The sequence below is a fragment of the Herpailurus yagouaroundi genome, unplaced genomic scaffold (genome assembly GCF_014898765.1).
Source record: "Herpailurus yagouaroundi ecotype Mexico unplaced genomic scaffold, PumYag 355, whole genome shotgun sequence".
Taxonomy (NCBI): Eukaryota; Metazoa; Chordata; class Mammalia; order Carnivora; family Felidae; genus Herpailurus; species Herpailurus yagouaroundi.
Genome location: NW_024412572.1, coordinates 8,881,860 through 8,907,604, shown reverse-complemented (window position 1 = coordinate 8,907,604; position 25,745 = coordinate 8,881,860). Strand labels below are relative to the sequence as shown.

The window sequence follows — 25,745 nt, the reverse complement described above, 5'->3', positions numbered from 1 at the left end:
CAGATGCTTAACTGAATGAGCTACCACTCAGGTGCCCCAATCTTTTCTAAACTCCAACAAAAGTCATTACCATTTCTTGTCTGTGGCTCGGATGCCAAGGAGTTTTCTTCCTGTTTTTCACTGAAACACAGGGAAAGGAGGCACCAATTAAAACAAAGACATGTTCAAAATTGTTCTGTACTTCCCCTGTTAAGTTAGACCCAATTCATATTAATACAAGGGTGTGTGTGTTTCAATGGGACAAAGTCAGGAGGAGGAATGACTCTACTGAATAAATGAATACCAGGATGTCGGTGTGTTGGTATTGAGGGGAAAGACTGTCATAGAGAAATCCAGTGTAATGATAACACTTTATGTACAGGAAAATATTAGGTTTTAAAACATTTTTTTGGAAGTCAAACAGAGGAGTTAAGTGTTACCAGTTAAATGCCTGCCCCATCTGCCCTGCCCTAAACAATAGGGATTCTAGTGTCTTCCTCCCTGATCAGGGCTATACTGAAGAAAAGCATGTTTAATTTAACCTCATATTAAGGTAGAGGTTAAGAACGCAGGCTCTAAAGTCAGACTGTCCCCATTCAAGGCTTGCCTCTTACCATGTGACCTCAGGAAAGTTAATTAACTTTCCTTAAAATAGGCTATAAATAATGCCTACATCACAGGGATGTTGGAGATTAAATTATGAAATACAGAAGCGTTCAGTGAAATAGTGTTAAGTATCATCATCATTTGTATACCTGAATCATGTAGGTCACTCTCTATGGCCTTCTGTTTGTTTTCAATTATCTATAATAGTGCTGCTCTATAGAACTTTCTGCGAGGATGAAAATGTTCTGTATTGTCACTGTCCAGTATGGTAGCCATGAGCCATATGTGGCTACTGGGTACTTGAAATGTAGCTGGTATGACTGAGGAACTGAATTTTCAATTTTATTTAATTTAAAAATATACAAATACTGTACTGCATACAGAGCTCTAAAGAATAAAATCACCAGCAGAGGGTAGCACAAGTCCACATATGATGTTAAAATGATTCTAAAATCCTCATAGTAAGATACCTTAATTGTTGGTACTGAACAGGGAAATGGAGATAGGTATAAAATAACTTCCTGAATCTATAAGAAAGTCTAGACTGCTAACAAAACTCTGAAATGGATGCCATGTGTATACAACATGATTATAAAACATCTCTCACAAAACCAACAGAGGAAAGCTATGCTTTGTAATCAAATTCCTGGAAAGTTAAGTGGAACACTGATTCTTAAGTTAAAAAAAAAATCGAATTCTGACTGATTTATTCATAATGATTCCTAGAAATAAATACTTCTTAGTAGTTAATAAGCAACAAAGAGAAATCTGGCCTACTTCAAGCATTTAGATTATTTAGTAGTTCTATAATTTAGAGAAAAGAAGTGGTTTGTCCTCTGTTATTAGAATTTTTAAGAATATGACTTAACTTCCATAGGTATAGAATGATAGATCTGATCCTTAAAGAAAATATATTTATACAGTATAGGCCAGATTTTCAAAATTCTTACATTAAAATTCACATGGTAAAATTTCCTAAAAGATCACGATGTATAAAACAAAATTTCCCATATGTAACAATCTGTTTCCTTGCTAAGATTAAGCTCTTACCTGTAGTTTACCATAGGAAATTGTATTCTAAACACAATAAAACATATTTGCTACTAAAATCTCCTTATAGGGAAAGAATTAACTCTTAAACTTATATAGGATATATAAACCTATTAAATCCTGATTATTAGTCAACAGTTAACCAGAATTAACTTAGCTCTACACTCCTATGAAAAAACGTGTGGCACAACCAATTTTGAAAGTTAATACATATTGAGCACTTTCTGTAGGTCATGCATAGTTTTCAGTCATTTATACTGTTACATTCATTATCCTGTTCAACTTAATCCTTATTATTAGTAGTATACCTACTGTCCAGTAAAAGAATAGGCTTAGAGAGGGTAGTTCATGCAGCTAGGGAAGCCCTAGTGTACACTTGGTAATTTTATGAAGATTCTGACCCAAGCCTTCATAATCTAAGTCCTATATCCTTCCAGTGGCACGAAGGAAAATCAAGGATGAAAGAGCAAGTGAATTAAGGACCCTTCTAGTGTGCGGGTTTATGACCCTCATAGACTAACACGAATGTCTTACCTCACTATAATCTCCTCCTGTACTTTCTTCCGTTTTGGGGGTCTTCCTCTTCTTTTTCCGGTTTTCCCAGGAACAGCTAAGACACTTTTTTGGCCTTCACTTTCCCTACGAAATAGCACATTAAATCAAAATGTTCTGTAATAGAATTGATACTCAGCTCAGTCATGATCTTGGGTTCCTGAGTTCAAGTCCTGTGTTGGGCTCTGTGCTGACAGCTTGGAGCCTGGAGCCCGCTTCAGATTCTGTGTCTTCCTCTCTCTCTCTGCCCCTCCCCTGCTCTCGCTCTCTCTCAAAAACAAACATTTAAAAAAATACAAAAGGGGCACCTGGGTGGCTCAATTGGTTGAGCGTCTGGCTTAGGCTCAGGTCATGATCTCACAGTTTGAGTTCGAGCCCCGCGTTGGGCTCTGTGCTGACAGCTCAGAGCCTGGAGCCTGTTTCGGATTCTGTGTCTCCCTCTCTCTCTCTGCCCCTCCCCTGCTCGTGCTCTGTCTCTCTCTCGCTCTCTCAAAAAATAAACATTAAAAAAAAAAGTTAGATGGTAGCATTATTTTGGGACACTATGGAAACAAGGTCCCTTCCTCATTTAGGAAGCATTTAGTAAGGCGTACATTTCAGGCATTCTTTAAGGTCCTTTCGGTCCTATGCTGATGAAGCAGATCGTTAATTCTAGTAGAAAAAAGGAGCTATCAAGAGTCGATTATGACAGGAAAACCACTGCAGTGATGTGGTGGTACTATGGGCAACCTGCTGTATAGAGCAGTCTATGTTAAGGCAGTGGGACTCCTTGGGAACCTCAAGTCCAAACAACAGTATCTTTCACCATACTGATAGCAGAGGCTACATTATGAATTCGTTTTTATTTCTGCATGAAATAACTCTTTGCCAACTCTTTTTTTTTTTTTAATTTTTTTTTTTTCCAACGTTTATTTATTTTTGGGACAGAGAGAGACAGAGCATGAACGGGGAGGGGCAGAGAGAGAGGGAGACACAGAATCGGAAACAGGCTCCAGGCTCTGAGCCATCAGCCCAGAGCCCGACGCGGGGCTCGAACTCACAGACCGCGAGATCATGACCTGGCTGAAGTCGGACGCTTAACCGACTGCGCCACCCAGGCGCCCCTCTTTGCCAACTCTTTATACACATGCTGTTATATCTGACTCCTTCAGAAGAAAAAAATTTGTGCTGCAGAATTCCGATGTATTTAATTTTAATGACATTTCTGTATCGTAGCTATCCCAGCCCTGACCTCACAGATTATACCTGCTCAAAGAGAGTTCTCCATTGGATTTTCCTTGCACTGGGTCCTCCTTATACATTCGTGTTCCATAGAAATACCAATAGAGTGCCCCAGAATTGTCTTCACCCAATGGTTCCACACGGAGACTGTCTGCATCCAGACCCTTGGTTGAAGAACAGGGAAAAGAGGTTTGGGGAAGTAGGAAACAAAACAAAACGGGAAAACTAAAATGAAATTTCAAATTTATAGTCAGATAGACCTCATATTTTAAAATGCCTAAGCATCTTATGTAATGTTCAATCAGGACATCTGAAACACAGATAGAATGGGAAGATGGTACCTTCTTTGAAGAGCAGGATATGGAAATATTTCAAATGTTTCCCACCCCCATCACTGCCCCCATTTTACCAACAAAACAAAACAACAAAAAAGGAATTTTGATGAACATATATTTGGTTTGGACTTACTGTTATTTATGTGTGTATCCATAAAAGGAAAGACAATTATAACAGAGTAGAATCCAATGTTGTGAAAGCTTTGTCCCACGTGAGCTCTATTGCAGCTCCACCGTAACCTACAGTAACCTCTTATTCTAGCTGAGATCCAGTAATACAGCTCCCAATTTACCCCAGGCTCTGACCTATTTTGGCCTCCCCACTGCTATTGAAAATCTTGAGTCCTCAGCTAAGACTGTACTTAAATTGCACAATGATTTTATACTGACTCCATGAGCAGGGCTGAAATGAGAAGTCATCAACACATTTAATCATTTCTGACTGAACAGGATTAGAAACTGACCTCCTATGAGTGAAAAGCAATAGCTCACACTCTCCCTCTGAGATAGACTTCCAAAACAGATAACAGTAGAATAAGGAGAAGGGAAGAGATATTATATCTTCCTTCTCCAACGCATTTTTTGTAACATGTATGAACATATGTATATAGTAGGGATGAAACTCACTCACTTGCATATGTGGGTTATAGTCTTTGTAGTTTTCAATAAATATTTCAAATAAAATCAAATTTTAAAACTTAGGAAATAAAATTCAGTAGCTAATTTAGTTGCAATTTTGGCTGATGAAAGGGTGAATAAATAGGTGCCTGACTGTTCCTTTGTCAGCTGGAACTCAGCCACATAAAGACAAAACCAAACTAGAAATTAAACCAAAATAACATATAGTCATCTAAATGTATGGCTTGGATTGCCTTGGCTACAGTGGTCATTGCATACATTAATTAAGAGTCCCAAGACTAGGAACATAAGCCAAACTAGCTTTTCTTAACGTCATCAGATTTTATATCCTGATTGTCTGCTTTTTTTGCTCTAGGAAAAGGGTTTGCCAGTTGAGCACCTTGAGAAGATCGAAGACATCATCTGCATCTAGCCGATAATCACAGAGGCGGTGTAGGATTTCCACACGAGTACGAAGGGGTAGGTCTTGGAAACTGGCTTCTCTCAGAGGGTTGGGCTTCCCTTCTTCAAGCTCCCAGCGGTAGTTGATGATGTCCTCTAGGTAGCTGTGGAATGTCTGAGGCCTAACCATACGGCCCCAAACACAAAAATACATTAGTATAAATTACAGAGGATGGGTAGGAAAGGGGGAGAGAACTGATGGCTTGATAGTTGACAAATCTTAAACAGAAAGCAGGAAGTAAAAGGGGTCTGTCTCAAAGCCCCTTACTGAAGTTTCATGTTATTATACCATCTACTTGGACCATATACTGTCAAATTCCAAAGAAGATAAATATGGTAAGAGGGTTTCTCACAGAATAAGTTGTTGTACTTCAAACCACAAACAGCATGTTCTGGTGAAAAGATAAAAGTTCTAATAATCAATGGTATAGATTGTGAAACAGGCAAGTCTTACCTTCACTCATGCAATTAAAAAGAGACTATACAGTTTGAATGGATAGCAGTCAAAATTAGATCTGTAACTGAGATGGCAAACAAAAAAAGAAATTCAGTGTTTGCCTAACCTAATTAATTCATATTTCAGGTTAAGAAACAAACATGGAAAAAACTTCTCTAGAATACAAGCAGCTACTCCTATATGCAACTACAATTTTGTATTGTTACATACACTTTAAAGCTTATCACAAAATACTATATTCTAAATTTTGAAGATTAATTTTTCTATAGGAAACATTTAAGACAGTTTGATGGCAACTTAAATTTTTCTTGATTAGAGTTCGGCAATTCTATAAACTGCATTTTGATTAGTACCTAAATGTGCCTTGTATTTAATATAAAATAAAGAGCTGTTTAGTTGTTGGATGGTTATTCTATCTCTCAACTATTAACAAATCTGGGCACAATTTCACCTATTGCTTGATTAAAATTTTTTTCTCACTAAGCAAGGAGCTCTAAAGAAGTTATATGTCAATGTAATTTTAAAAAGAGGCATGTACCATGTTGACTGACAATCTGTGGTAATTATGTTTGTAGAAAAAGTCAGAGGAAATATTCATGGGAAAAAAAAAATCAAAGGGCCTTATGCAAATAAGAAATTAAACATTTTGCTTTTTCAAAGAGAGAAGACACTACCTCCTTACTATTGATACATCAACTGGGGAAAATGTGAACAGAGTTAGCTTATTATGCAGCAAAATACCTCCGCATATCAAGGCTCTCACAAATTTGATTTGATTGCAGCATTCACATTCAAAGCATAAACACTGGCATATGAATACCTGGGCTTGAACCTTAGTGGGTATGGACTACTTCCTCTCTCCACTGCCTGTGAAGCTGCTACTGCCCCTTCAGGAGGGAGGAGCTGGACAAAGAATAGCTCAAACTGGCGGTAAAAAGCAGATACTGTGGCAATGGTGAATTAGAAAATAAAATGGGGTGTATTTTTAAAATTGTTTTTTTGGTAGCAAAGTGTATGAAGATTACAATCTCTTTGGTACAATAGCCCTTTACTACATGCTTTCTAGAATTAAAAAAAAAAATTGTTGTTTATTTTTGAGAGCACATGAGAGAGACAGAGTGCAAGCAAGGGAGAGGCAGAGAGGGAGAGAGATACAGAATACGAAGCAGGCTCCAGGCTCTGAGCTGTCAGTACAGAGCCTGACGTGGGGCTTGAACCCAGGAGCCATGAGACCGTGACCTGAGCTGAAGTTGAATGCTTCACCGACTGAGCCACCCAGGCACCCCTCTATAATTTCTAATGTACACATAGTACTCCAAGCAACAAGGCATGTTTTTCTTGCAGTAAAATAAAATATGGAATCTATAATACTGAGATTATTTCACCAGAACGGCAGCTTCGCTGGAGGATGTGGCAGGAGTCAGGCTGGACCAGGCTAGGGAAACTTCTAATTCCAATGTGAGGCAAAGGAAGCACCAGCATACCAGTCCTGCAAACACTGAATGTGTATAAACAGTGTTGTTCTTTGTGCCTACAATCTGTCTGAAAGCCTCTACTTGTCTCAAAGAAGTGCATGTTTGAGATTCCTTTCCAATAGCCCTATTATCCTACTCAGTTTCAATTACATTGCTTTTGCTAAAGTTTTCTTAAGACATCTCCATACCTTACCAAGAGATACTTGAGGGCTTAGAATTCAAGCTAGATAAACCGCCTCATATAAATCTATATCCCTTTCTTAAAACATCAGAAATTCAAAAGGGGGGAAAAATGTTTCAAAGGCATTTAAAACAAAAAGCCTGCAGGAAGCCAAAAATCAGGCTAACACTTTCTATTTAGTGGTTCTTAATCTATAGGACATAAAGCTCTTCAAGAATTTGATTAAGACCATATACTCTCTCCCCCTGAAAAAGAGCACGCCCACAATTTTGTGTGGATGATCAGATTTTGTTTCTTGAAGAAGACTGTATAGGCACCATGCTGCTGAAAATTGCTGGAACATTCCTGACTTTTTCATCTATGTAGCTCAATGCAATTCTCTCTTAATGACTCAACTACCTCTCAACTTTCTGAAATATAATGAATTAAAATGAAATTCTGAATTATAATGAAATGTCTCAATAGAATATGGTTAACAGAAAAATCAAACTAACCAAAAGTTCTGAACACAACCAGTTTCACTTTTCTCTGGTCTGAAAAAGTTCCAAATGCTCTTAAACACCGCTCTTTTCCTTATTCCAAACTCGCAAAGTTAGCTATTTTTGAGAACCCCACCAATTAGCTTCAGACAGTATATGCTTCTGCAGGTGAGACCAATTTTGCAAGGATGGCATGACCAGAGTAAAGTATGTTAGCACAAATCTTGGCTGCTTGGAGCTGGCCTTTTGATGATGCAGGGCAACACATTTTAATATCTGCAATCTATATTAAATGATCACAGATGAAAAGAAGACTCTTGAGTTCTTTGAGGCATGTGTTAGTTCTCTAAGACACAAAAGGGTATCCCACAGTCTACTTGCAGGGGAACAATTAAGACATGTCATCATGGGTAGCATAATGGAGACCTAAATGAAAAAATTACATTTCTTTCATTGGCTACAAGTATTTCTGAAGCAGATGAAATACATGTGTGAATAGTTAAGCCACATTTAACACCAAGCACTGGATTAGGAGAAAGATTTTGGTTCCAAGTGAAGCAACAAGTAAAAGGCTAAGAACATCTGAGAAACTGTTTATTTTTTTTTTTTTTTAAATAAACTGTTTACTAAAGATCATACAAAGACACAGAACAAAAAAATTTAAATAACATATCTTTTCTAGAGCCATATAGTGGCTGCCGTACCCAAACATCCTAAAATCAACATGACAGCCAGGATAAGTTAAAAAATCATGGTAATTTTAAAGAATTTAATTAAATTAAAGAATTTAAATTTTAAATTAAAGAATTTAAATTAAGGGGCGCCTGGGTGGCTCAGTCGGTTGAGCGTCCGACTTCAGCTCAGGTCACCATCTCGCGGTCCGTGAGTTCGAGCCCCACGTCAGGCTCTGGGCTGATGGCTCGGAGCCTGGAGCCTGCTTCCGATTCTGTGTCTCCCTCTCTCTCTGCCCCTCCCCCGTTCATGCTCTGTCTCAAAAATAAATAAATGTTAAAAAAAAATTAAAAAAAAAATAAAGAATTTAAATTAAAATATGAAATATATCTTTTAGCAGAGAAGCATACATATAATATAAATTTTACATGCCTTTATGATTATTTATGTTGGGTAACAAAAAAGTACTAAAAGTCAACTGGAAATCAATATGTAATAATCTTTAAAAAGACAAAATACCTTTTTTGAATGGAAGCTGGATGGGACCTTAAATATTATTGGCATTGAGAAAACTGAAGCGTCAGGTAATATGTGAAAAGGCACAATAAGAATTCTGAATATCTTCTTTTTTTAAATTGATCTATCTATCTATCTATCTGAGAGAGAGAGAGAGAGAGAGAGAGGAAGGGTCAGAAAGAGAGAATCCCAAGCAGGCTTCACATTGATAGCATGGAGCTCCATACAGGGTTTGAACCCACTTAACTGACTGAGCCACCCGGGTACCCCTGAATAGCTATTTATAATTTAAGGATGCATACTGCTAGCTCTAGACCCACTAAAACACACAGATACGGACACAGACACACACACCCAACAGAGGAAATAAAGTAACATACTAACAAAAATAACCCAAAAAGAAAGCACTGAAGGGCCAACAGAGGAACAAAATATCAGAAAGAACAAGAAAAGATGCTCAACATCATCAATCATTTGAAAATGCAAATTAAACCCACAATGAGACTAGCAGAGTGAAAATTAAAAGATGGATAATAACAAGTGCTGACTAGGATGTGGAGAAACTGGAACCCTCACATACTGTTGGTGGAATAGTAAAATGGTGTAGCCACTTTGGGAAAGTTTGGCGTGGTGCTCTAAAAGTTAAACACAGGGGCACCTGGGTGGCTCAGTCGGTTGAGTGAGCGACCAATTTTGTCTCAGGTCATGATCCTCACAGTTCGAGTCCTTTTGTCAGGCTCTGTGCTGACAGCTCAGAGCCTGGAGCCCGCTTTGAGTTCTGTGTCTCCCTCTCTTTCTGCTCCTCCCCCACTCATGCTCTGTCTCTCTCTCACAAAAATGAAAACACATTAAAAAAATTTTTTTTACAGTTAAATAAAGAATTACCATATGACTCAGACTGTTCCACTCTTAGGTATACATACTCAATAGAAATGAAAATATACATCCATACAAAAACATGTACACACATGTGCATACACAGCAGCTTAATTTACAATAGCCAAAAAGCTGAAGCAGTGCAAATGTCCATGAACTGAAGGATAGATAAAATGTGTATCAATACAACAGAATATGTTTCAGCCATAAAAAGGAATGAAGTACATGATTCATACTACAACACAGAGGAACCTTGAAAACACTGTGCTAAGTGAAAGAAGCCAAACACAAAAAGGCAAATATTATATGATAAGCCCTATAACAAATACCTAAAACAGGAAAAAACACAGAGATAAGAAGCAGGTTAGTGGTTGCCTGGGAATACAGATTGGAGGAAATGGGTTGTGGCTGCCAAGAGGTATTAAGTGTCTTTTGGGAATGATATTACACAATTCTGTGAATTGTACACAGAATTGTACACTTGAAAAAACCAGAGGACTAAGTGGAAAACCAACCTTATCAACAATTGCATTAAATGTAAATGGAGTAAACATCCCAACTAAAAGGCAGAAATTGTCAGACGGAGTGAAAAAAACCAAGACCAACTGTAGGATATCATCTATAAAACACAATTTAAATACAAAAATACAAACAGTAGAAGGATAGAAAAAAGCAAACAACAGGTAAAGTAAAAAGTTGGTTCCTTAAATAAATATTTGAAAAGTTGATAAACCAGCAGAAAGACTAAAGAGGGAGAGAGGAACAACAAATTATATATCAAGGACAAAAAGTGAACTTATCACTGTAAATCACACAGAAATTAAAAGGAGAAGAGAGTATTATTAACAGCAATATGGAAATAAATTTTAAAACTTAAAGGGGTGCTTGGGTGGCTCAGTTGGTTGAGTGTCTGACTTCAGCTCAGGACATGAACTTAAATTTTGTGAGTTCAAGCCCCACGTGGGCTCGCTGCTGTCAGAGTAGAGCCCACCTCGGAGCCTCTGTACCCCCACCTCCTCAGCCCCTTCCCTGATCACACTATCTCTTTCAAAAATAAATATTAAAAAAAAAAAAACTTAGATAAAATAGACAAATTCCTTGAAAAATGCCAAAACAACCTACCAAAAATTACTTAAGAAATAGAACATGTGGACAGCCTTAATCTATTAAAGAAAGGAAATCAATAATAATCAAATGCTTGCACAAAGAAAACTACAAACCCAAAGGTGGTCAATTCTTCCAAATACTCAAAGAAGTATAAAGAAATTACACCAATTCTTTCAGAAAAGAGAAGAGAATACTTTTTAATCCTTGTACCAAAATTGGACAAAGATAGAAAATAAAATTAGAACAATATTCCTCATGAACATACAGGTAAAAATCCTCAACAGATTATCAGCAAATCAAATTCAGCAATATACAAAGGGGGGTCAACACTTTATACTTAATGGTGAAAGAATACTTTTCCCCTAGAATTAAAAGAATATATATTGAGTTGTCTTAGCCAGTAGAATAAGACAAGAGAGGAAGTACAAGGGACACACAGAATGGCATGGAGGAAGCAAAACTGTTTTTAATTGCAGACTAGATAAAAATCATCAGGAATCTACAACAAAACCAGTAAAACTAAAAAGTCAATTCAGGAAGACTATAAAAACACGGTCAATATATAGAAATCTACTGTATTTTGTATATACTGGAAACAAATAACTAAAAAATAAAAATTTAAGGGGTGCCTGGATGGCTCAGTTGGTTAAGCGTCCAACTTCAGCTCAGGTCATGATCTCACAGTTCGTGAGTTCGAGCCCCACGTCAGGCTCTGTGCTGACAGCTCAGAGCCTGGAGCCTACTTCAGATTCTGTGTCTCCCTCTCTCTCTGCCCCTTCCCACTCATGCTCTGTCTCTCTGTCTTAAAAATAAATAAGACATTTTAAAAAATTTAAGAAAAAATAAAAGTTTAAGTAATTCCATTTACAGTATCATCAAAAATGTAAAATACTTAAAAGCAAACAAAAAGATGTCCAATATTTTCACACAGAACACTATAAAATATTTCTGAAACTAAAGAAGAAAAACAAATGGAGAAACAAATACAGCTTTCAAGGACAGGGAAATTCAATGCTCCTCAAAATGTCTACTGGCCTCTAGCAGGTTGCTGCCTTTTTATTTATTTTTTTGAGAAATTAACAAGCTACTTAAAAATTTATATGGGAATGCAACAAACTTGGAACAGTCGAAACAGTGAAAAAAAAAAATCCCCTCCCAATAAAATTGGGAGAACTTACTCTCTGGATATTCAAGACAATCTGGTATATGTGCAAATATAAGATATATTGATTTATGGAATGAGGCAAAGCCCAGAAATGGACTGAATATATATATATATTCATAAGTGGGGGAAAAAATGAAAGGGTGTCTAGGTGGCTCAGTCAGTTAAGCATCTGACTTTGGCTCAGGTCACAATCCCAGGGATCTCATGGTTTGTAAATTTGAGCCTGGCATCAGGGTCTGCACGGATAGTGTAGAGCCTGCTTCGGATTCTCTGTCTCTCTCTTTCTCTGCCCTTCCCTGGCTCGTTCTCTCCTCTCTCTCTCAAAAATAAACATTAAGGGGGCCCTTGGGTGGCTCAGTCAGTTAAACATCTGACTCCCGGTTTTGGCTCAGGTCATGATCTCATGGTTCAGGAGTTCAAGCCCTGCATTGGGTTCCGCGCTCTCAGCACGGAGCCTGCTTGGGACTCTCTCCTTCTCTCTCCACCTCCCCTGTTCATCCTCTCTTGCTCTTTCTCAAAATAAATAAATAAAACTTATATATCTTTACCTGTATATATATATGTGTGCATGTGTGTGTGTGTGTATATATATATATATATATATATATATATATATATATATAACATTTAGCTTCTACTTCACACCCAATACAAATACGAACTCAAAGTTCATCATATTCCAACTGCAAAAAGCTAAAACTAAAACTAGAAGAAAATCCTGATGTTGAGATAGGTCCTGATTTCTTTGACAGGAAACAAAAAATATGAAACATACTTAGAAAAAACTGATAAATTGGATTTCAACAAAATACTCTGCAAAAACAAATGGAAAGGCAAGCTACATACCAGGAAAAAATATTCATAACCTATTATATATCTAGTCATCAAAGTGCAAATTAAAACCACAATGAGTTATCATGTTATACCCACTAGAATCAGTAAACTTAAAAACTGGGTAAAATTAAAAGTGGCAAATGTTGGTAAAGATATGGAGCAACTGGACTGTTTATATGTTATTAGTAGGAATATTAATGTTTCAACTACTTAGAAAATAGGCAGTTTCTTAACCATATTCTTATAACATGATTTAGTAATTCCCAAGAAAAATGAAAACATATGACCACAAAAACATTTGTATGCTAATGTTTATAGTTGCTTTACTCATCATAGACCAGAAGGAACATACAAGTCCATCAACTAGTGAACAGGTAAACAAATTGTGATACTTCCTTTCACAATGGAATACAATTTAGACTCCCCCTCTTCAAAAAGGAGAAAATTACTGATAGAAACAGCAGTGTCAACAAATATCACACAGACGTTATGCTGACTAAGAAATTAGACACGAGTATATACTGTATAGTCTCACTCATATAAAATTCTAGAATAAGGTAAAACTTAATCTATAGTGATAAAAAATCAGATCACTGGTTGCCTGGGGTGCAACGTGGGGGAGGCGGGCAGCGTAGATTTAGTGGCAAAGTGCACCTTCTGCAGAGGTGGAAATGTCCTGTCATCTTGAGTAAGATGGTGAAAACATGGTGTATTCATTTGTCCACAAAAAACCTGTACACTTAAACTGTGTGAATTTTATTGTATCTAAATTATATCTTAATAAAGAGGAGCTAAATTGACTCATTTCACAGAAGTATTGTAATTTCCAAAAAGATAAATAATATTTCTACAGAGGGTAGATAAGACCTCTAAATATTAAATGTTTAAGAGTCTTTAGAGAATTTATTACAGAACTTCCTTTTTCTGGCTGGAACCATGGAGGGTGCAGAAGAGAAGAAAAAGAAAGCTCCTACTGTGCCAGAAACTCTTAAGAAAAAGCGAAGGAATTTCGCAGAGTTGAAGATCAAGCATCTGAGAAAGAAGTTTGCCCAAAAGATGCTTCAAATGGCAAGGAGGAAGGTTATTTATGAAAAAGCTAAGCATTAACCACAAGGAATACAGGCAGATGTACAGAACTGAGATTCGAATGGCTAGAATGGCAAGAAAAATTGGCAACTTCTATGTACCTACGGAACCCAAATTGGCATTTGTCATTAGGATCAGAGGTATCAATGGTGTGAGCCCAAAGGTTCGAAAGGTGTTACAGCTTCTTCGCCTTCACCAGATCTTCAATGGCACCTTTGTTAAACTCAACAAAGCTTCAGTTAACATGCTAAGGATTGTGGAACCATATATAGCATGGAGGTACCCAAACCTGAAGTCAGTGAATGAACTGATCTACAAGTGTGGTTATGGCAAAATCAACAAGAAGCAAATTGTCCTGACAGATAACACATCGATCACTCGATCTCTTGGTAAATACGGCATCATCTGCATGCAGGACCTGATTCATGAGATCTATACTGTTGGAAAACATTTCAAAGAAGCAAACAACTTTTTGGCCCTTCAAGTTATCTTCTCCACGAGGGGAAATGAAAAAGAAGACCACCCATTTTGTAGAAGGTGGAGATGCTGACAACAGGGAAGACAAGATCAATAGGCTTATTAGAAGAATGAACTAAGGTATCTACCGTGATTATTTTTGTAATCTGGTCAGTTAATACACGACTATTTTCAAATTAAAAAAGAGAATCTATTACATAAAGTTAGGTATAGAATTAACCCCGAGAAGCAAAATGTGTAATTGTTATGAGTTTCCACTTTGAGTGGAAACCACAAGAAAGCGAAACAAAGACCACACTGAAACACAAATTAGTCTAGATTATCTAAAAAGCACTCTACTAAAGATGATAAAAGGAAAAAATCTTTTGGTGTCAAATATCATCACAATGAGCATTTGATGGGGGATATTTTTATAAAGCTTAAAGACATTGCTCAAGACACTGAAGCAATCTTATCTTCACTTTGACAGCTAAGAGCAAACCAGAAGTTCCTGATTTCCAATCCCTTGCTCAATTAGGGTAGGCTACTTCCCAATGAAGAAAAAGAACTGTTGCTTAGAGCAAGTAGTTGAAGAATCACTTTAAATGCCTACAGTTTTTATTGATACAGGCTCATAAAATCAACTGGCTAGAATTGCAATTCCAGGGAGACTAACAGGAGGAAAAGTACATAGTGTTTCAAAAGCCATAACAAGTATGTTACCAACTCAAAGTATGTTACTCTGCTTTTAAGTTTATATACTGAAGGGGATAAATCAGTAGAGAAAGTGCAAAAACAAAACAAAATAAGTAAGAACCCATGTGTCCACCATCAAGCTTGAGAAAAAGAAAATTAGCAGTTCCTTAGATCTGTGGCACTGTAAGGATGGTCCCGGACCAGCACATTAGCATCATCTGGAACTTGTAAAGAATGCAAAGTCTCAGCCAGATTCCAACATACTGAATTAGGTAAAGAATGCAAATTCTCAGGGCGCCTGGGTGGCTCAGTCGGTTAAGCGTCTGACTTTGGCTCAGGTCATGATCTCGAGCCCCGCGTCGGGCTCTGGGCTGACAGCTCAGAGCCTGGAGCCTGTTTCCGATTCTGTGTCTCCCTCTCTCTCTGACCCTCCCCCGTTCATGCTCTGTCTCTCCCTGTCTCAAAAATAAATAAACATTAAAAAAAAAAAAGAATGCAAATTCTCAGCAGATTCCAACCTACTGAATTAGATAGCCGTGGGGCCAGCAATCTATCTTTTAACAAGTCCTCTAATTGATTCTGATGTTCCCTAAGGTTTAAGAATCACTACTTTAGATGTTATGACCATTTATGCTTATCCCTAACTACAGTATTCTCCCTTCCAACCAGGTAGAATCACTTTCCTGAATTGTGTTAATCATTCCCTTGATTTTCTTTATAAGTTTCCTACATATATTTATCCTTATTTAGTTTTTCTTGTTTGACATTTATAAAAACATAATCACTGGTACATATGCTTCTGTGATTTATTTGCTCAACATTATTTTCTGGCCTGATTTATCCATGGTTATGTATAGAGCTGTACTTTGGCTGCCCTCGGCTCGTAGAGGCCACTGCAGTTCTTAGTCATGTGAGCTTTCCCAACATGGTTGCTTACTTCATCAAAGCAATAAAGAGAGTCTCTAGAGCACCTGATAGCAAGATGAAGTCCTATATGGTATGAAATAATCAGGAAAGTGACATCCCATCAGTGTTGCCACATTTTATCGGTTAGGAGCAGATGCTACCCCACACTCAAAGGGAAGGAATCACACAAAGACACAGAATTTCTGAGGACCTACTCAGAGTCGAACTGCCAAGTCCACTACCCATTCAGATGCAGCAGTCCTGTCTTTGTGGTTTCACATTCCAGTTTCAGTAACCCGAGGTCCAAGCTGATGAAACTCCTTCTGACTTATCAACAGTAGCCTTAATGCTACATCAAAATGCCTACATCATTCACCTCATTTCATCTCATAGTTTAGGCATTTTATCATCTCACATCATCATGGTTAGTACAGAAGTATAATACACTGTAAGTACAGTACAGTGAGACACTTTGAGAGTGTGTGTGTGCATATTTAACTTTCATCACAGTAGATTGTTAGAATTGTTCTATTTTATTTTTATTGTTGTCAATAAACTGTGCCTAATTTTTAAGTATTTATCTAAATTTCAGTTTTTACTGTGCCTAATTTAGAAATTAAAGTTTATCATAAGTATGTATAGGAAAAAATACAGAATATACAGGATTCAATACTAGCCAGTTTCAGGCATCCACTGGGGGTCCTGGAACGTCCCTCTGCAGATGAGGGACTACTACTTACTGTACCACTCTTCCTTGGCAACAAAGTGAACAAATTCCTGAACTGAGACTTTATTCTAAATGTCTCTCAGATACAACAAATTACTAAACACAGTTATAACTAACACAAAGCCAAACCAAAGATTTGCAAACGAATCCTGCTGTATGATGCAGAAAATATTTAGACATATATGAGAGCAAATATTACAATAGCATACAATGGAACACATGTGAAAGTGACAGTCATGACTTGGGTACAGTTTTGCTGCTTACTTTAGTTTCCTCATGGATTCAAAAAACAAATTATGGGGCACCTGGGTGTCTCAGTCGGTTAAGCGTCCGACTTCGGCTCAGGTCATGACCTCACGGTTTGTGAGTTCGAGCCCCACATCGGGCTCTGTGCAGTCTGCTTTGGATTCTGTGTCTCCCTCTCTCTGTTCCTCCTCCACTCGCACTCTCTCTCTCTCTCTCAAAAATAAAGATTAAAAAAAAAATTAAAAAAACAAAAACAAAAACAAATTACACCAGATGATACAAGATTTGAAAACCTCTTAAAGCAGAGGTCCCCAGAGACAATTCACATGGTCCATGAAGCTAAGAAAATATTTTTATTTTACTAACCTATAACAGAAATTTTACATTCTGCTCAATTGTAAATGTAGGCAACAAAATAGTAGCATGAGTTTTTTTTGTCAAAAGAAATCAGGTATTTTTGTATCACAGTACAGATACTGTAAATATCCCAAAATAAACATTTGTAATCATGAATACTTGGAAGATAGTAATCTTGAGAAATAAAACCTGCTGCTAGATTATGTTAATGAGTTAACAAAAAAATACATTACTGTATCAAAATTTTGTTTCATTAAATTTTACTATCCATATTTTAGTATATTTGGATCCTATTGTAATTCTATTTATTTTATGATTTCAAATCATATTCTTAGATATAGACTTCATTAGAATGCCAAAGAAGTACATAGTTCAAAATAGTTAAAAATCCTGTTTTAGATGAAAACCTGTAATGTTTTTCTTTTAATTCCTTTATAGAATGGGGCTGTGGGTTAGAGCTGGAGGTCTGGGATCACACTGCTAAGGGCCAAATCTACCCTATATCAATTACCAGCTGTGTAACCTTGGACAAGTTATTTAACCTCTCTGTGCCTCAAACTCATCATCCTTAATAGATGAGAAAGGAATTTATATTAGGCATTATAAGGATTCAATAAAAGTTCCTGAAAAGCATTTGCAGCATTGGCTAGGACAGTAAGGATAAACAAACAAGCATTATTCTATCCTGTAAAGGCAAGAATCTCAGTTTGCAGAACGCAATGAAAAACAAATGTGGGTTCCGTATGCTAGTTTAAAGGTTAGAATGAGTTAGTGGAAACTAGAATAGTAATCATTTTTAGTTTTCTAAAAACAGGAGCTGGCAAACTATGGGTTGTGGGCCCAATCTGGCCTGCCTGTCTTTTTCGCTGCTGTTTTTTTTTAAACAACCTGTAAGCTAAGAATGTAAAAAACCATCCTTTTGTAAATGCTTTGGGGGGAAAAAAATCAAAACAATACTATTTCATGGCATGTGAAAATGTTATAAAATTCAAATTTCAATGTACATAAAGTTCTAAAAATGCCACAGCCCCAATCAGTCACTTAGGCACCGCTTCTGCACTACAGGGTGGAGTGGTTCCAACAGATCATGTGATATACACAAAGCCCAAAATATCTATTCTCTGGGCCTTTACAGAAAAAGTCTGCTGACCCCAGTTTCAAAACATGCAAACCATAATAGATAAGAGATGGAAAGCTGCTTGAACCAATGTCTGCTTTCTACTCAGCACGTGTAGAAACTCATGAAAATGTTTCTACATACATTGATACAATAAATTGGTATTTATTAGTAGCTTGAAACTGTTTTAAGGCTTCTTATAAATTATTTCATTTAAGCCTCACAATAACTTTAGTACTGTTCTCATTCTGAGATGAGGCAAGTTATACATGAAGAGATTAAGCAGCTGTCTTACCTCCACATATCAGGTAAATCTCAGAACCAGAAAAGCCAAGACTTCATTTGTCAAACTTCCCTTTAGGATGAGATGAAAGTAAAACTTCAGAAAGCATGCATTCACTCTAACTGCTAGTGGATACCACTCGTGGGACAAAAGGACCATCACTTTGGGCAATTCCTCTCAATGGAAAAAGTAAAACCCATTGTAGCATTTTTTTTAAATGTTTATTTATTTTTGAGACAGAAGAGTGTGAGCAGGGAAGGGACAGAGAGAGAAGGATACAGAGGATCAGAAGCAGGCTCTGCACTGTCAGCAGAGAACACAATCAAGGCTTGAACTCAGGAACCTCGAGATCAGCACCTGAGGTGAAGTTGGACGCTTAACCAACTAAGCCATCCAGGTGCCCCGTAGTGTACTTTCTAGTCTGGGTGCTCATTATACAGGTGTGTTCTGTAAGTAAGTATTCACTTAACTGTAGAACTACAGAATACACATTTTTCTGTGTGTATATTACATATCAAAAATAACAAGTTTTTAAAAGGCTGAGGTCAGAGTCTCATTCCAGAACAATTAATTCAGAAATCTCTGGGCTGCCAGTCCCCAAATTTATCTGGCCATCCAGGAATATTTTTATTTCATCTGTACTTACACAGATAAAATTAACTGATTGTTTTCCACAATACTCTGACATCTTATAGGTGTGTTTAGCAGAATGTGGTTTGAAAAATGCTGGAAAACTGCTTGCCTCCCTGCCCCAGCATAGAACAGCAGGTTCTGCTTTGTCAGGAAGCACTCTTCATCACTACTGGTAGGACCTGTGCTTCCCCCACACCCCCCTACCAAAGGACGATGAATATTAAGAGGACTGAGAGCCCTGGGCTCTTTTTCCCTTCTGTCCATCTGAGACTCTCTTTCATATTTTCCTTCAGTAGCAGAAAAGTCAAAGAAGTAGCTGCTGGCAAAAGGGGAGGGGAAAAACTCCTTTCTTTCTTACCCGTTACAAGTATTTGAAATTTTATGAAATCTGACTGAGGCCTTTTTTTTTTTTAAAGAAATTAATCCCTCATTTCAAAAGAAATCATTTAGGAGTAACTGATACACTGTTGTGATAAGGAGGAAAAGTATTTATAAAAGCTGCTCTAATTCAGCACTGTGGAAGAGGAGCAGGCAATGCACTTTTCCTACTTCTGGCCTCTGTGCGGTCTTACAAAGGCATAAACTGTGGAGAGGACGTATAAGAAACAGATGACAGAATGAAACTGGGCATTTGCATGTGACTGGTGAGCCAATACAGTTTTGAGGAGAAAAATACATTCTGAAATCTATAAATGCTATTTTTACCTCTAGGTATATATACTTATGTGACAAATAAAACCTAGTCTGTACAGCTCATCCTGTACCTACCCTATCTTCAGGAAGGGGATGGGGATGCCTACTCTATACTATGTTTGGTGATTTTTTTTTTTTATATTATATTTTTGAAATTTTATTGTTTTTTTTTTAATTTGAATTCCAGTATAGTTAACATAGGGTGTCGTATTAGTTTTAGGTGTACAATATGGTGATTCAGTAATTCTAAACATTACTCAGTGCTCATCATGGTAAGTGTGCTTTTAATCCTCATCAACATTTTCACCCATCCCCCACTCACCTCCCATCCAGTAACCATCAGTTTGTTCTCTATAGTTAAGAGTCAGTTTGTCTCTCCTCTTTTTTCCTTCCTTTGTTTCTTAAATTTCACATATGAGTGAAATCATAGGATATTTGTTTTCTGACTGACTTATTCCACTTAGCATTATACTTTCTAGATCCACTGAATTGTTGCAAATGGCAAGATTTCATTCTTTTTATGGCTGAATATTCCAGTGTGTGTGCGCGTACAGATATATATATATATATATATGTATATATATATATATACACACACGCGCGCGCACACACACACATACTCTTCTTTATTCATTAATCAATTGATGGACTCTTTGGCTACTTCCAATGTGCAATTAACATAGGGGAGTATATATCCTTTCAAATTAGTGTTTTTGTATTCTGGGTAAATACCCAGTAGAGTGATTACTAGATCACGGGGTAGTTTTAATTTAATTTTTTGAGGAACCTCCATACTGTTTTCCACAATGCCTGCCCCAATTTGCATTCTCACCAATAGTTCCATTTTCTCCACATCCTCAACAACACTTGTTTCATGAAAAAAAAAATTTTTAATACTGCAAAAATGCATTAGTTTTATGTTAAGAAAAAATATGAAAGTGTCTGAGTTATAGGCCTAAAATTCAGATTCTAATATTCAAACTCTTGTTCTTTCAATTCTTTGTGGCAATTATTCACCTTCTAAAAATAATTTTTTTTTAACGTGTATTTATTTTTGAGTGAGAGATAGGCAGAACATGAACAGGGGAGAGGCAAGTGAGAGAGAAACACAGAATCTGAAGCAGGCTCCAGGGCTCTGAGCTGTCAGCACAGAGCCCAACACGGGGTTCAAACTCAAAGACTGTGAGACCATGACCTGAGCCGAAGTCAGATGCTTAACTGACTGGGCCACCCAGGTGCCCCAGGAATTATTCACCTTCTAAATAGCACATGACCTGATAAATAAACTGTCTGGATTATGTTTCCTTCCCTGTAAAATGGACCTTATTAATCTAGATGACTTCACACCATCTCCTCTTTACCTCACAAGAAGACTGAAAAAAGTGAAATGAACCCAAGTGAAAATATAATGAATGATGAGAAAAAGTAGATTCTAAATTAAATACCATTATTTTATATATAACCATTATTTTCAAAGTAAGTATGTTTATAGGAAAGTATTTACATGCTTTTATCAAAGTAATTACATACTTTTCTATAATTTTTGGTGGAGACTTATGGTAAATGCAGGAGGAATAAAATTAAATGAAGAACAAGTTGGTTACAGCCATTTATTTTACAAAGGGGCAAGTCAAGGGGCGCCTGGGTGGCTCAGTCGGTTAAGCGTCCGACTTCAGCTCAGGTCACGATCTCGAGGTCCGCGAGTTCCAGCCCCGCGTCGGGCTCTGGGCTGATGGCTCAGAGCCTGAAGCCTGCTTCTGATTCTGTGTCTCCCTCTCTCTCTGCCCCTCCCCCGTTCATGCTGTGTCTCTGTCTCAAAAATAAATAAATGTTAAAAAAAAAAAACAAAAAAACAATGGGGCAAGTCAAAATCTCTCATTAATAATTCACATATATGGGCCAGGGAACTTGCTCGCTCCGCGCAAACACCCAACTCTGCGCTTCTGCGGAGCCAAACCTCCGGCAGCGGATCTGACTCCCTGCTGCTGCCACAGGGCCCCTCCTGAAGTGGATCACCTAAGGAGAAGCAAGCTAAGCCTGCCCCTCCTGCCCCTGTGCACCTTGCCTACCCACCCCAGCTAAGACGCCAGATCCCCAGCATCACAAGTCTGGCAGTGTGCAAGTAGCCCAGACAGGCCACCCCACCCCACAGTGAATCCCGCCCCTAGGAGAGGGGAAGAGAAGGCACGCACCAGTCTGACTGTGGCCCCAGCGGTGGGCTGGGGGCAGACATCAGGTCTGTCTGCGGCTCCGCCCACCAACTCCAGTTATACACCACAGCACAGCACAGGGGAAGTGCCCTGCAGGTCCTCACCACGCCAGGGACTATCCAAAATGACCAAGCGGAAGAATTCCCCTCAGAAGAATCTCCAGGAAATAACAACAGCTAATGAGCTGATCAAAAAGGATTTAAATAATATAACAGAAAGTGAATTTAGAATAATAGTCATAAAATTAATCGCTGGGCTTGAAAACAGTATAGCTGACAGCAGAGAATCTCTTGCTACAGAGATCAAGGGACTAAGGAACAGTCACGAGGAGCTGAAAAACGCTTTAAATGAAATGCATAACAAAATGGAAACCACCACAGCTCGGATTGAAGAGGCAGAGGAGAGAATAGGTGAACTAGAAGATAAAGTTATGGAAAAAGAGGAAGCTGAGAAAAAGAGAAAAAAATCCAGGAGTATGAGGGGAAAATTAGAGAACTAAGTGATACACTAAAAAGAAATAATATACGCATCATTGGTATCCCAGAGGAGGAAGAGAGAGGGAAAGGTGCTGAAGGGGTACTTGAAGAAATAATAGCTGAGAACTTCCCTGAACTGGGGAAGGAAAAAGGCATTGAAATCCAAGAGGCACAGAGAACTCCCTTCAGACGTAACTTGAATCGATCTTCTGCACGACATATCATAGTGAAACTGGCAAAATACAAGGATAAAGAGAAAATTCTGAAAGCAGCAAGGGGTAAACGTGCCCTCACATATAAAGGGAGACCTATAAGACTCGTGACTGATCTCTCTTTTGAAACTTGGCAGGCCAGAAAGAGTTGGCACGAGATTTTCAGTTTGCTAGACAGAAAAAATATGCAGCCGAGAATCCTTTATCCAGCAAGCCTGTCATTTAGAATAGAAGGAGAGATAAAGGTCTTCCCAAACAAACAAAAACTGAAGGAATTTGTCACCACTAAACCAGCCCTGCAAGAGATCCTAAGGGGGACCCTGTGAGACAAAGTACCAGAGACATCACTACAAGCATAAAACATACAGACATCACAATGACTCTAAACCCATATCTTTCTATAATAACACTGAATGTAAATGGATTAAATGCGCCAACCAAAAGACATAGGGTATCAGAATGGATAAAAAAACAAGACCCATCTATTTGCTGTCTACAAGAGACTCATTTTAGACCTGAGGACACCTTCAGATTGAGAGTGAGGGGATGGAGAACTATTTATCATGCTACTGGAAGCCAAAAGAAAGCTGGAGTAGCCATACTTATATCAGACAAACTAGACTTTCAATTAAAGGCTGTAACAAGAGATGAAGAAGGACATTATATAATAGTGACAGGGTCTATCCATCAGGAAGAGCTAACAATTATAAATGTCTATGCGCCGAATACCGGAGCGCCCAAATATATAAAACAATTACTCATAAACACAAGCAACCTTATTGATAAGAATGTGGTCATTGCAGGGGACTTTAACACCCCACTTACAGAAATGGATAGATCATCTAGACACACGGTCAATAAAGAAACAAGGGCCCTGAATGAGACATTGGATCAGATGGACTTGACAGATATATTTAGAACTCTGCATCCCAAAGCAACAGAATATATTTTCTTCTCGAGCGTACATGGAACATTCTCCAAGATAGATCATATACTGGGTCACAAAACAGCCCTTCATAAGTTTACAAGAATTGAAATCATACCATGCATACTTTCAGACCACAATGCTATGAAGCTTGAAATCAACCACAGAAAAAAGTCTGGAAAACCCCCAAAAGCATGGAGGTTAAAGAACACCCTACTAACGAATGAGTGGGTCAACCAGGCAATTCGAGAAGAAATTAAAAAATATATGGAAACAAACGAAAATGAAAATAAAACAATCCAAACGCTTTGGGACGCAGCGAAGGCAGTCCTGAGAGGAAAATACATTGCAATCCAGGCCTATCTCAAGAAACAAGAAAAATCCCAAATCCAAAATCTAACAGCACACCTAAAGGAAATAGAAGCAGAACAGCAAAGGCAGCCTAAACCCAGCAGAAGAAGAGAAATAATAAAGATCAGAGCAGAAATAAACAATATAGAATCTAAAAAAACTGTAGAGCAGATCAACGAAACCAAGAGTTGGTTTTTTGAAAAAATAAACAAAATTGACAAACCTCTAGCCAGGCTTCTCAAAAAGAAACGGGAGATGACCCAAATAGATAAAATCATGAATGAAAATGGAATGATTACAACCAATCCCTCAGAGATACAAACAATTATCAGGGAATACTATGAAAAATTATATGGCAACAAATTGGACAACCTGGAAGAAATGGACAAATTCCTGAACACCCACACTCTTCCAAAACTCAATCAGGAGGAAATAGAAATCTTGAACAGACCCATCACCAGCGAAGAAATTGAATCGGTTATCAAAAATCTCCCAACAAATAAGAGTCCAGGACCAGATGGCTTCCCAGGGGAGTTCTACCAGACGTTTAAAGCAGAGATAATACCTATCCTTCTCAAGCTATTCCAAGAAATAGAAAGGGAAGGAAAACTTCCAGACTCATTCTATGAAGCCAGTATTACTTTGATTCCTAAACCAGACAGAGACCCAGTAAAAAAAGAGAACTACAGGCCAATATCCCTGATGAATACGGATGCCAAAATTCTCAATAAGATACTAGCAAATCGAATTCAACGGCATATAAAAAGAATTGTTCACCATGATCAAGTGGGATTCATTCATTCCTGGGATGCAGGGCTGGTTCAACATTCGCAAATCAATCAACGTGATACATCACATTAACAAAAAAAAAGAGAAAAACCATATGATCCTGTCAATCGATGCAGAAAAGGCCTTTGACAAAATCCAGCACCCTTTCTTAATAAAAACCCTTGAGAAAGTCGGGATAGAAGGAACATACTTAAAGATCATAAAAGCCATTTATGAAAAGCCCACAGCTAACATCATCCTCAACGGGGAAAAACTGAGAGCTTTTTCCCTGAGATCAGGAACACGACAGGGATGCCCACTCTCACCGCTGTTGTTTAACATAGTGCTGGAAGTTCTAGCATCAGCAATCAGACAACAAAAGGAAATCAAAGGCATCAAAATTGGCAAAGATGAAGTCAAGCTTTCGCTTTTTGCAGATGACATGATATTATACATGGAAAATCCGACAGACTCCACCAAAAGTCTGCTAGAACTGATACATGAATTCAGCAAAGTTGCAGGATACAAAATCAATGTACAGAAATCAGTTGCATTCTTATACACTAACAATGAAGCAACAGAAAGACAAATAAGGAAACTGATCCCATTCACAATTCCACCAAGAAGCATAAAATACCTAGGAATAAATCTAACCAAAGATGTAAAGGATCTGTATGCTGAAAACTATAGAAAGCTTATGAAGGTAATTGAAGAAGATTTAAAGAAATGGAAAGACATTCCCTGCTCATGGATTGGAAGAATAAATATTGTCAAAATGTCAATACTACCCAAAGCTATCTACACATTCAATGCAATCCCAATCAAAATTGCACCAGCATTCTTCTCGAAACTAGAACAAGCAATCCTAAAATTCATATGGAACCACAAAAGGCCCCGAATAGCCAAAGTAATTTTGAAGAAGACCAAAGCAGGAGGCATCACAATCCCAGACTTTAGCCTCTACTACAAAGCTGTCATCATCAAGACAGCATGGTATTGGCACAAAAACAGACACATA

General features: G+C 37.8%; 1 protein-coding gene and 1 pseudogene across 5 annotated transcripts in view; one reads left to right on the top strand and one right to left on the bottom strand.

Annotated features, from left to right (window-relative positions):
• CECR2 (CECR2 histone acetyl-lysine reader) overlaps positions 1-25,745 on the bottom strand; it is a 192,423-nt gene that overhangs the window by 54,513 nt on the left and 112,165 nt on the right. For 4 of the 5 annotated variants that reach the window (XM_040462738.1, XM_040462737.1, XM_040462741.1 and 1 more), the window contains exons 3-6: positions 4,762-4,945; positions 3,433-3,572; positions 2,170-2,274; positions 71-120 (exon numbers count right to left, since the gene is read on the bottom strand). In XM_040462738.1, coding sequence (XP_040318672.1) covers positions 71-120; positions 2,170-2,274; positions 3,433-3,572; positions 4,762-4,945 — 479 coding nt within the window. Of the gene's footprint in view, positions 1-70; positions 121-2,169; positions 2,275-3,432; positions 3,573-4,761; positions 4,946-16,761; positions 16,779-25,745 lie in introns of those variants that run through there. The other variant, XM_040462740.1, reaches the window with a different exon arrangement.
• On the top strand, positions 13,484-14,332 carry LOC121022006 (60S ribosomal protein L7-like; annotated as a pseudogene).